Below are 12,619 nucleotides of genomic sequence, written 5' to 3' on the forward strand. Positions count from 1 at the left end.
AAGAGCTCTCACCAGCAAAGCAAACAGAATGGCATGCTGTGAAAATCATGGGTCCTGTAGAGAAGCCAAGGACTAGGATGCTTTGTGGTGACCAACAAGAGATAGAGAAGGGAGGGATTTCCCTGTATGACTGGCTTCTGGGGAATCATCCCAGTGGGGTATAGCTTCCTGGAGGACCCTGTACATTTGCTGTTCTTTTGCCGATTTACAACTCTTTTCCCTCAGGACCTTTGCAGCAGCATGTGGGTACTACAGCCAAGATAAAATCCTTTGAAGCTGTGCCAACTCTGGGAAGAATTCCAGCACATGAAATCTATCCTAAAGTAAAAACGTGCAGTTTCTTCCAGAGATGGGGGAGGGCAGCATAAAACAAAGATCAAGATCAAACCCTTAACTTGCTAAGTCTGTGGGATGCTGGCTCTTCCTCTCTCCCCTCTGGGCTATCTAAGACTGAACACAAGGCTTTCTTACTAGCACCAGGCTGTTGTTCATAGTCCTTTGGTAAACTCTGCTGCCAGCAACCCCCTAGGGACAGAAAGCAGAAGCTCACTTTTAATCAAAAACTCAGGGCTTCCAATTACAGCATCCAGTTTGGGACAGGCTATTTCAACTCTAGGTTGAAACAACGAGGGAGAGTTTAAAGCCTTCTGACAATCAGCTTGGTGTTTTTCAGCTCTATGTCCTTGTGAACTAATGTGATTGTGTACATGAAGTAAAAACAGAGGCTTGACGTACTTAGCATAGCCATAGCTGTCTAGAAGATGTGGGATCTCTAGCAAGAGATCACCACAGTTCGCAGAAAAAAAAAAATCTTTTTTGGAAAGAAGTTAACCATCTTTTTATATATATATATTTGCAAGCCACTGTATGGCACTGAAGGCGGAGATGAGTTCATGAATGTCATGCTACAGCTCTGTAGTCATTTTATTTGCACTCACATTCTGTTTTGACACCTTCAGTATTGACTGTATTGATGCAGCATCTGATTGACTGCTGGGAAAGACAGGACATTCTGACCCACTGACATAAAGCTCTCTGTTACAGTACAGTGTCTGTAACATGCTCACTCTTTCTTAAGGAGAATCATGAGTAACAAACTAACTTCCCTAAGGGAATCGCCCGAAGGGTGCTCATGCTATCAGAGAGGCCTGTGATCATGCTGTGTCCTTCATTAACAACTTCTAGCTAGCAGATTCCTGGCTGTTAAGAATGGTAAGGGAGGCAAATCTGACCTTTGGTCAAAGCCATGGATGTTATGGAGGCCAGGCTGTGGCAGTGCCACGACAGCCATTGTGCCTCAACTTACCTATAATTTCTATTTCTACAATAAAATGTAATCCAAACTTATAAACAGTATCATTCTCCTTGTAACTCTTCAGCAAGTTACACTGGGTTCACAGTAGCATCTGATGATAAAGGGATATTTAGCTACCAAGCTATGAGGTTTCTGTTCTTACTACATGCTATCCAGTACTCTTAAAGGTCTAGTATCATGTTTGCCTGTAGCCAGCTGCTTGGAGACTGACCGACCTTCTGCACTGTGTGTGCACCAGCAGGTACTGAAGCAGAGCTGGGGAGGTGGTTGGATGTCTGTGCTTGTGGCACTCATTTTTCTTAGAAATGCTGTAGACTGAACCATAAACAATCCTTTGGTCACAGCATGCAGCAGCTACTACCCACCCACATTTGCCCTTGTCCTGATCCTGTGTTTTGTGTGGCTAAATTAGCAATGCAACTCCTGATTGTCCCCACCTACTGTGCTAGGGTCCATGGCACTGGGCAGGCACCGCGGGTAAATGAGACTGCTTTTGGATGAAGCTAACCCAAATGATCCATCACAGCTGGCTCCCAGACCATAAAGCTGGACTAATGCTGAGGTAAACCCTGATGAAACTTGTGTAGTGTGAACATCAGGTCCTCACCAACGACTGTCTGATTCCACAGCTCTGTTCCTCCTGGGCTGCACTATTTGCTAGTGTAGAAAAAACTCAATTCTACACAGCCCTGATGAGACTCTGATTTGTTCTTCGTCCCTCCTGAGCGCTAGTTCAGTGTCTTAATTTTTTAAAAAAGTATAAAAAGTGAAATAGCAGCACAACAACATCAACAAACAAGTGAACTAAACAAGATTCATCCTAAATCCTCAATCTTTCTCTCAAAACTGAGCAAGGATTTTGTAATCAACCAAGAACATCGCTGTTGCCCCACTGCTGACAGTGTTGTGCTGTCCAAAAGACACTGTTACACCCAGGAAAAAGCAGTCCTAGACTTACTATACCTTCTCACAAGTAATGGCAACACCTCTACGGCAGCTCAGCTGCAAGGGGCTAACACCCCTCCGAGTCACTACTCACCTGAGAGAGACTGTGCAGCCCTGCTTCTGAGGTTTCTGCAGCCCAGCAAGGCCCACAGGCTGTGGTAGCCAGCCAAGGTGTGCAGGAGGTGAGGCTCCTCACCCCTTATCAGCATATAGTTCAGACAGCTATCACGCCACGGGGAATTGGAGTGAGCTTCGCAGGAAATACCTGTCTGCTGAGATTGCACTGTTTATACATTTCATCATGAACCTCAGAGAATTAAAGCAAAGCTGTGAAATATAAAACAATTTTTTGTACTTGTTGTCTGTAATTAAAGATCTCCCGAAATGTAATCGGTCCACATCAAGCCAAACACAACAGCTGTTCCACTGCCCTACTGTGCACTGTGTATCTATCAAAGGAGGAAGGCAAGAGTGGTAAAGGCACTTGAGCTAAACAAAAAATCCATCCTCTCTCTACAAGCTACTAATGCAGATCCCAAAATTTAACGTGATAAATAACCAGGACTAAACAATTGCAAAGGTCTGAAATTCTCTGAAACTACATGGTTTACAGATAAAACCTTTAATTGAAGTCTTCATCAACATGCTGCCAAGCACGTCTTAGACTAACATTTCCACAAAATGAGAAGATGTAAGTGACAAAATGGATGTTTTGTCTCCAAATGCTTTTGAGTCACTCCTACAGATTCTGTACCTGATCCAGACTACCACAGTACCTGGGTACCCTAGGAACACCTTGCTATTAGCAGATGGCCCCAGATGGCTCAGGGCTCCCTTGGCTAAGCATCATACATGCAAAGCATGCATGTGTTCAACAAGAGGAAGTAATTTTCTCCGCACACACAGTACTGCTGAAGCATGGATTGCATTGCTCAGCACATTCTGGAGATCAGAGAGATGAGTGATACCAAAGGGGACTACACGAGTTCAGAGGGTTAGTAAACCACAGTGGTCGGGATGCAGCCTACAGTGCAGGGCTTCAGCCTTGCCAGTAGCTGTGGAAAAGCAAATCTGTGTTGTTGCTTACGCTACTTCCCCAAAACATTGCTACAGGCCTCTCCCAGGAGGAAAACGATGGACAGCTAGGCTTTGACTGGCTGGCCACTCTGCTATTCCTGTGTTCTGCTGCACCTCCCTGATACAGAACAAGGTGCTGTAGTTTTGCCCCAAAAGCATCCTGTGCAGCAGTGGACTGCACAAGTCAATGCCTTTTTGGCTGTGCCCTCCAACAGGGACAGGGTGATTAAGCCTCCCTTAGTTCCACCTGCCTGTGCCGGGCAGAGACATCTTGAACTCGGTGCCTGACTTTCCCTGGTACTGCCATCCATGCTGCAGGCTGTCAGCACAAGGGACCTCTTGTTCCCGGAACTTTACCAAGCTGTGTTTCAAGCTGCCTTACATCAGAAAGATACCATGCCGGCCCTGAGAGCTGGGTCTCAGCCCCAGCTCTCCCAGTGACTACCATGTATTTTCTCTGCAGTTGCTACACAAAGACATTCACAAACTAAGGGAAAATCTTTGCAGCATGAAGTCTTGATAAATATTGCAGGTGAGGAAAAGGGCTACAAGAATTCACACAGTGAATTATGTGGCAATTTATGGTTACTATGTATGCTGTACACTTCATTAAGTTATGAATTCTTAGGGTCTTGGCTAGATAATGAGATTATAGCTCTCACCTCTATATTTCAGTCGTAGTTACATTTTGCCTCTTTTAAATAAATCTTATCTGACCCAGCAGAAGTGTGGGAAAGGGCATGTGTGTTTTCCACATCAGAGTCCCTACTCTCAGAATGTAATTACTGTTACAGCTGTTTAGTGATCACAGTGCCGTATGCTCAGGGGCCTCGATTGGGTCTCAGTCCACGCACAGCACCTTTTCCAACCTTATTATCTGCAGTGTTGAGTTGCCTAAGGCAACAGATGGCATGTAATTTAGTCTGAAGAGTATTTAAATATCCAGATGTGGTATGAAGCAATGACAGTGAAAAACTCTGCAGGTTTTGTTTTTTTTTTTCTTCTATATTCTGGCACTGGAGGTCTGAAATTATTTAAAGAGATGGAGAAGAGCAGTGTGCAGTTTCAAAGAACAGCCCCAGGTAGGGATGGTGCAAGAACTCCTGGTCCTCCCAGGTCCCTGCTGGCTGCTGTTGCATTCTCCTACTTAGAAGTTAAAGGTTTCCTCCTGCCTTCAGCAGTCAAGCACCAGTGGGAGAGACTATTGTCTGTCCTCAGCACAGCCAAGAGCAAGAAATGAACAAAGGCTGGATTAAATTCGTAGGACAGCAGTAACAAATGTTCCCCATAAACAACACATAATTAGGTCTTTGCAGGCTAATTATAGGCTTTCATAATAAGAAAGTGCAAAGCCAGCCAGTGTCCAAAGGTTAAAAAAAAAATAATTAAACAATTGCATTTCCGTGACAGCCCAGCTGGACAGCAATGCCACCTGCCGGCAGACTTCCCAGCCCTCATTAGCCAGCAATCAGACAGCAACTTTCTAACCAGGCCTCTCCCCACAAATCCCGATTGCTCACTCTCACGCTGCTTCTCTCTCACAGCACTATCACCCCAAAAACAGCTCCTGAATGGGGAGCAAAACGAACACAAGTGATGTCAGCTGCAGCGTTTAGCACCTTGTTGGAAGTCAGCACCAGGGGCCAGCGCGCTGGTATCGAACGGTTGTCATCTTAAACGCCGTGCCTCTGCGATCCATGTACACTTCTCAGACTGGGTATTAACGATGTTTCAAAAGGCTCAAAACATGCTTCCTCAGAGCACTACGGCCTGCTCTTCCCTCAGAAAACTCTAGATGGTTCGTGCTCCTTGTGAATCACAATTTAAGACCACGCAGGAAAAAAAATAACCTGTTGTCAACAGCCAAATCAATCATGATCTCTGCACTGGACAGTAATTCTGATGATTCATTTTGTCCAGAGATGAAACTAGGAGGCTGGATGTTTCACAGTAATTTTAAGAAGCAGCTGCTCAAAATCTTATGGCCCTACAGCTTCAAATATAACCAAGCAGCAGACAGGAAGATTTTCAGGACCTCATATCCTTCAGGAGGACCCACTACCACTTAAAATCCAGGCATTTCATGGAGCGCCCATATGAGAGCGGAACTCCCAACCTTGAGAGTTGAGCGAGAACTGTGGAAAGCACAGCAGAGACCAGGAGGAGCACACTTTTAACAGGGCACATCAGAGCTCCACACCGTGGTCAAGGTCCCCACCTGCACCTCACCAGGGCAAGTTCAGCAGTTAGTTACCCCAGGGCTTCAGCCTCTCTGACCTTGGTTCTTCCCCTGCATACAGAGCTCAGCATTTTTCTCCACTGCAAAGGATGGCTGCGAAGCCCATATATTCCTGCAGCATGAAACGTCCAAGCACATGACAACAGCACAACTTCCCTAAGCTTAACTGTACTAAATCACAGGTCCTGCTCAGCACTGCAGGATGATAATAATCTTAGTTCAGTGGAGGCGAGTACTTCCAAGAGAAGGTAGTATTTATAAGTATTTTCTCATCTCAATCTCTTGTACCTGTTTGCATGGGCAAAGCAGTCAAGTTCAGGCAACCCATAAGGAAAAACAAGACTAACAAAGAATTACACTGCCCATGAGAACTGGCTGAATCACATAATTACTTGCATCAACCATTCTTTCATGTTTGGGTTTTTGCCGGTTTTCCCGGCCTAAGAAACTTACGTAACTGTGCTCCATCTCCTTCCGGTAATTTTTGGGACTACAACCAATTGTATGAATTTTGGAGAGATCGTTAGAAATACCTGGTTCTTTTCCTGCTTCCTGTCAATTACTCACTAGATGCAGGAGGTCCCACTGAGCACACCCCCACCATGGAACCAATGAAAACCAGACTGCCATTTTACATTCACGCCTGCCTATCTACTGCACACGGGGAGGAGGCAGGACTGCTGTGGTAGCAAGGGTAGCAAACTACCCTCCTTTCCACCCCAGTGACTTCGGTTTCTGGAACTTGTGTTAAAAAAATTGGGCTGAGTTCTGCATAATTCCCAGAACGGAAAGCAGTGCAAGGACAGAGAAGGTGGGTGTGATAGGGAAGACTGTCACACACAGAGAAAAGTAGGTTTCACACCTGCAAGACTTCTATTATTCAGCATTTTAGCAGGAATCTCAACGTGTCCAGCCAGGTAAGCTTCTGCAGCCCCTTCCTTATCACATGACCTCTGCCCCACTCCAGGGCTTCTGACAGCAGCAATCTCCCTCCATTCTTACCTCATCCTTTTTCTGTTGTTCTTTTGTTCCAGCCTTCACCTTCCCCCACAATATGCACTCTTTTGAGACCTGGTAGCAAGGCTCTCTATCAGCCATTTGCATATCAGGTCAACATCCCACGCTGCTTCACAGTTCCCTCATGCAAATGTCTCCATCGGTATTTCGTCACGTTCCTCTACATCTTACCTTACTGTCATAACCTTCACATCTGGTTCAGTCTGCCACAACAGTAATCTGAAGCAATATTAAGAAGCTATGCTTTAGTGAAAAGGTCAACAAAACTACCTTCTTTCCTGAGGCAGCAAGGCAGAGACAATTATTCTCGCTGTATGGGCCTATGCTTGCCAGGGAGACAGGAATCTGTTGGCCAGCTCTAAACAGCAGCCTCAAAGATACTCACTCCAAAGAAGAGGCACGTGATCTCAGTGCTTGTGGGGAAAGATGGGGGAGGGAAGGATGCAACATGAACCCAAACGTCTTTAGAAACCCGAGAATCTATGTGGAGACGGGTAGGAAAGGAGGCTTATAAAAGCAACAACTGCTGGGAAGTTTCAGACAGCCCTTAAAAGTGACTGGGCAGGAAAGAATAAAACTGAATCACTGCCATACAACTTAAGCAGCTTGGCTTCCTAAAAGAAATAATAGCTTAGAAGTAAATGCTAGCATAGAAATACTTGAAAGCATCACCAAAGCATATCCAGCATGTCAAAACTGAGCAGGAAAGATTTCCCTGAGACAGCAAAAAACAAGTTTTGTTTTGGTTTTTTTCTTAAAGTGGTCTGACTCATTCGTGTACTGAGTTAGCAACTAACAAAACCCTAGAAGAGGAACAGGCCACACCATATTACTAAATGTCCATTGCCTTTTCCATATTAGCATGGAACAGTGAAGGCACTTTTACAGTCTGGACCGATCTTGTATAAGGTAGCAAATTGCAGATTATTTCAATTAAGTCTGAAGCTTCCAACCAATGCAGTTTTTTACAAGTGTGATCTCTGGGTTTCCTATCCCTATTTGCTTTCTATATTCCAGAATTCTACTCTATTTTCAAGAAATTATACTATCTTTAAATAAAATAAAATCTAGGGAATGGCAAGGATGTTAGTGTCTTCTAAGAGTGTGTTTGGGATTCACCTTGTTAAGAGAAGTCCTGAATAAAACCTGCTTATCTGGGTAAGATGCTTTGGCATGGCTAGCTACAAGATACTGAAGTAGCATAGATCAAAGCATGATCCCCATGGGAAAAAAAAAACCCCAAACCAAAAGAGGGTTTTGTTTGCTTTTTTCCCCTACTGACATTTCACAAGAGTGCTTCCAAAAAAAGTTTCCATCACCAGGTTCAAAGTCAAGGAAATTGCAGTTCTTACCTATGTGTTTTCATGTTTTATGTTCATAAGGATCTAAGGACTTGCTCTTTTGGATCAGGGCTTTAGTCTCTAAAGACTCTGCAACAGTCACAAAATGGTTCATAAAAAGAAATAGGGAAAAGACAGGATTCTAGCATCTTCAGGAGGTTTCACACATCAAAACAATTTTAAATTATCCCTTGAGCAATGGTACAAGTCTTCAGGATTTACTTAAAACACCATGGCAGACACAGACGCAGAGAGTTTTCCATTTGTTTGCTCTTTAATGAGCTCCCTGACCACTGTACACCTGACATTCTTGTCAAAGTCAACTACCCCTGACTCCTTTTTTCAGGCATTCCTAAATTGTTGTTCCTGAGGATCACAAGCGATTCAGGTGGAATTCCCACATCAGGGTTATGCGCACAGTACCCTGCAGGTAATCAAAACCCAAGGCTCTGGAGGGAAGCAAGTGAGCACTGAGCAAACTACCACGGCTAACACACACACGTTATGCTGGGGTCCAGCTGCATATCCCAACCCGTCTCATCTCACAGTGAGCTGTCGACACACTTGGAGGGTCACTGTCACTGCCTGCATCGGCATCATTATAGAATCATAGAATGGTTTGGGTTGGAAGGGACCTTAAAGATCATCCAGTTCCAACCCCCCTGCCATGGGCAGGGACACCTTCCACTAGACCAGGTTGCTCAAAGCCTCATCCAGCCTGGCCTTGAAGACATCCAGGGATGGGGCATCATTCCTACAGCTCCTTCTCTTTCCATTAGACCAGCATGCGATACGTCTTGCCGCACTTCAGACTGTGGAAGATTTGATACACAGCTCTCGGGATCAGAAACACAGGCCAGAACTCCAGAATTTTTAGGACTAGCAACTGCAACTCCAGATGTTGGGGGTAAACCATCTACTGTGAGCTGCCTTTGAACAGCTGATCCAGATAAACAAAGCCAGAGACACTTCCTCTTCCTTCTATTTTTAGGATAAAAACCATTCAGCTACCATTATCGATCTGTTTTACTGTTACACTTTCTAGTAAGCGAGAGAGAGCACACAGTAAACTGTCCTGAGAAAGACCCTATCTCAAACTCTGAAAGAAAATAATATATTACTGAATGATCAAAAAAATCATTTATGTAAAAGCACATTCTATTTACAAAGGTCAACTTGCTCTTTAGGACCAGGAAAACCACTACTGGAAAAAAAAAAAATATATAGAAACACCTCATCTTTCAAACAGACATTTACAAATACTCTGCTTCGCTTAAACTACTAGAAACATTAAGACATTTGAAATTAAGAGTGCCTTCTGCATGCAGTTAGGATGGAAATTACGCTACTGGGCTTCAGTGTGTCATTTCTCATCATTGTCAATGACACATTCTTCGGCTTTTGTAAAACACCACAGCCTGGCTATTACCTTAGGATCTCATTAGGAGGACATGGATCTTCGTTAACAAGTTATCAGTTACTCTTCATTTTGCCATTAAAAAAAGGACATCCCGATTGTCTTCTCAGCAGAAGAGTCTGTTCTTGTCAAACCTGGCGTCCTTTTCCCTGAGCTTCCCTTTAGTGTTTTGCTAGGCATGATGATCATTGGCTTGGTATATTTACAAGTCCTTGCTCAGCACTCTTCCCACTATAAGGCAGAGTTCAGGAATTCCAGGAGTTCTGCACGGTTCCGGTCTCTCTGTAGAGCAGAAAAGCAGAGGCAGTGGTTTAACTGACCTGTACTCAGCGGAGCAAGGCTGCACAACCCTGCTTTCCGTGGGGCTTTCACATCTCAGCACGCTGCACAACAAACGCTGCCCCGCTCAAACAGCTGGATACAACTAGCCACCAGTCAGGTGTGAGTGCCCGGAGGAAGTGCACGGCAATGGAGTGATGCTACAGGAGACAAGCTGTCACTGTCACTATTTTGTGACACATCTTTTAAGTGGCTCCCCGTGGAGGCTCCGGTGGATTGTCCTCATGTAGCTCACAGCCTGCTCAGGAGGGAACTCACCAGCAGGAGATGCAATTCTCTGGTGTCTGAGGCAACTTTCACTCTACACACAGCAAGTCTTGTGCTGTGGCAAGGATCATTTTTTTCTATGCAAGCAGCAGCTTGCAGCATAACAGAAAGGGAACCATGATTTTAGGTTCTTTCTTTATGGAATAGGTGGCCCAAACAGTTAAAACACTCATTTCCAGTGTTTTTAAAATCAGAATTTATAAAACAATCATTGAATCTTAAACTATTGGGAAGAGTGGATGTCGTTCACCTCAGCATTTTCATGACCATGGACACCAATCAAAAAAGGACCAACGTCAAAAATTGTAACAAGCAGGTTATTGGGATAAAGCTAGAAAGCATTCAGCATAATTGAGCACAAACTTCAGTGCCACAGGAGGATGATAATGTATTTTTGATCAAATTTAACCTGGAATGCTCAGGTCAGCTTTGGTAGCTATAGAATGAACTGTTATGGCTGAATCAGAATCTGCCAAACTGGGTACCTCAGCAAGGTAACGCTTTAACACTACGAACTAGTACCAGAAGCCCTCTCAGACCACTCTTAAGGTGTGGAAACTGCTGAAAACGGTGGCCGTATTTTTTAAGTGCTGAGCCCAAACACCCACAGCAATAGCACAAAATGCAATTCGTGATACCTATTTCCTTGGGTATCGCAGCAAAAACATTTGACTGCTTTGAGAGAACGCATGAGCACACGATCCTAACACTACTATCATCTTTTTTTAATTCCTCTCTAAGTAATGGCTAGTCCTGCACGCGTTAGAAAAACACAGTAAAGCAGCAATTACCACAACTGATCACAAGAGACTGGAAGATGAAGACAATTAAAAATGGTGCAAATTAAATCAACAGAGAAAGCCACAAATCAGCTAAACATTACGGACTGAAATTCTAAGAACCTGCACAAGCATCCTTTGGTTTATCTACTCATGCTTGAGCATTCCAAGCCCACTCATAACACAAAACCTGCCAAAAGAAAGAATTGATATTTCTCAGAAGGCATCACAGCCACACTAATAGCCACAATCAATTTACAACTCTTAACTGTAAGACTTACTCTTCTACAAAAGACTACTATTAGAAAATATTAAAAGGTACAGTATATTCTCTCAGGGATATATAGACTATTTGAACTCTTACCTCTTTATCCTTCTTAGTCTTCTTTATTTTCATCTTAATTTTCTTGCCAGTTATCATGCTGTAGTTTTCATTCTTCTTCTTGTTTTTAAAGAACTGAAATGAGATCACACATTAGAAAGACATAAGCTTTACTCTACATTGTAATGTTACAGATCTTAAATACAATTACAGACAATAATCTTATATTTACTTCCTAACTGTCCAATACAGTAGAGAGAGGTTTCTATTTGCTGATGGCAAAGCCAGTGGTGTTACAAACATTTTTATGACAGGACAGATTAAGTGTTTACATGAGAAATATAAAGGGACTTCAGACTCACACAAGTATACCTTGGAAAGCTGGACAGGTCCTGGTTTTTCCCTCTTTTTTTTCTTTTCTTTCTTTTTCTTCATTTTGTTTTCTTTTTTCCTTTTCTACAAGAGTACAAGACATGAACTCTTACGCTTACAGATTCACAAAGGGGAAAAAAAGGAAACCCATAAGTAGCTCAACACCCCTGCTAGTCAAGACAGCCACTACTGCTTGCCCTTACCACTTCTGTGTAGGTACTATCTGAAATACACAAAGTACTGCAGCAGGGTTGGCAACCCTTGAGATCTTGAGAAACACAAATGGTCTGATCCCTCATTATCTCTCTTTTAATGGAACCCCCAAGATTTAAAATCACTGAGCACGAGGTCCTAATAAAACAAAAAAGAAAAAATACAACAGAATGTACCACTCTCTCTGCCTATAGTTTCTTCTAACAGAAATTCTGTAAGTTAACAAGACTCTCCCCTTCTCTTTTCTTCAGAGATTACTCTAAATTCTAGCTGGACCAGCAACGACTGGCAAAAGAAACCTTTAAATTACTTCTCCTTCCGTATACAGTCACGTGTACGCCAACCCGTCAGCTTGCCTGCTGTAGCCCTAAAAGCATAATTCAGATTTAAATTTCCTCCCCCTCCCGTTCCCTATACCGTGTACGCCAACCCGTCAGCTTGCCTGCTGTAGCCCTAAAAGCATAATTCAGATTTACACAGCCACAGACAAAAGCATTACATCTTACACAACATTGAAGGTTACTGAAATAGGAGGAACTGTTTTCTGTTTGTTAGGTACAGATGTTTACCTTTTTGTTGTGTTTTTCTTTTTTCTTTTTCTTTGATTTAGATTTAGGAGAATCTGAAGAAAACCCAAAACAAAACCCTGTAAGTAAGGAACTTGGTTTTATAGTTAAGGCATACAGAAATGTAAAACATAAGAAGAAAATGCTTTAATTCAGCCATATATATATAAAGGCTGATTGTAACTCTAAGAAAAGCAACACATTAGCATACTGCCACTTACTGGTCTAACGCAGAAACTGAAAATACACTCCATCCCCTCAGTGACTTTAATGCAGTGAGGGGCCCAAACTGAACACAGGATTTGAGGTGCAGTCTCACCAGTGCCCAGTATGGGGGGACAATCCCTGCCCTAGTCCCTCTGGCCACACTGTTCCTGATGCAGGCCAGGATACCATTGGCCTTCTCGGCCA

At 43.4% G+C, this 12,619-nt stretch overlaps 1 protein-coding gene across 1 annotated transcript in view; it reads right to left on the reverse strand.

The window, feature by feature from the left end:
- Positions 1–9,073: 9,073 nt before the first annotated feature.
- The window catches only part of LOC104515975 (ADP-ribosylation factor-like protein 6-interacting protein 4), a 6,623-nt gene continuing 3,077 nt past the window's right edge, over positions 9,074–12,619 (reverse strand). Inside the window, exons 3-6 of the mRNA XM_010160153.1 lie at positions 12,212–12,264; positions 11,430–11,513; positions 11,100–11,192; positions 9,074–9,632 (exon numbers count right to left, since the gene is read on the reverse strand). Coding sequence (XP_010158455.1) covers positions 9,582–9,632; positions 11,100–11,192; positions 11,430–11,513; positions 12,212–12,264 — 281 coding nt within the window. The 3' untranslated portion in view covers positions 9,074–9,581. The remainder of the gene's footprint in view (positions 9,633–11,099; positions 11,193–11,429; positions 11,514–12,211; positions 12,265–12,619) is intronic.

The sequence above is a fragment of the Eurypyga helias genome, unplaced genomic scaffold, assembly GCF_000690775.1.
Source record: "Eurypyga helias isolate BGI_N326 unplaced genomic scaffold, ASM69077v1 scaffold7401, whole genome shotgun sequence".
Classification (NCBI taxonomy): domain Eukaryota; kingdom Metazoa; phylum Chordata; class Aves; order Eurypygiformes; family Eurypygidae; genus Eurypyga; species Eurypyga helias.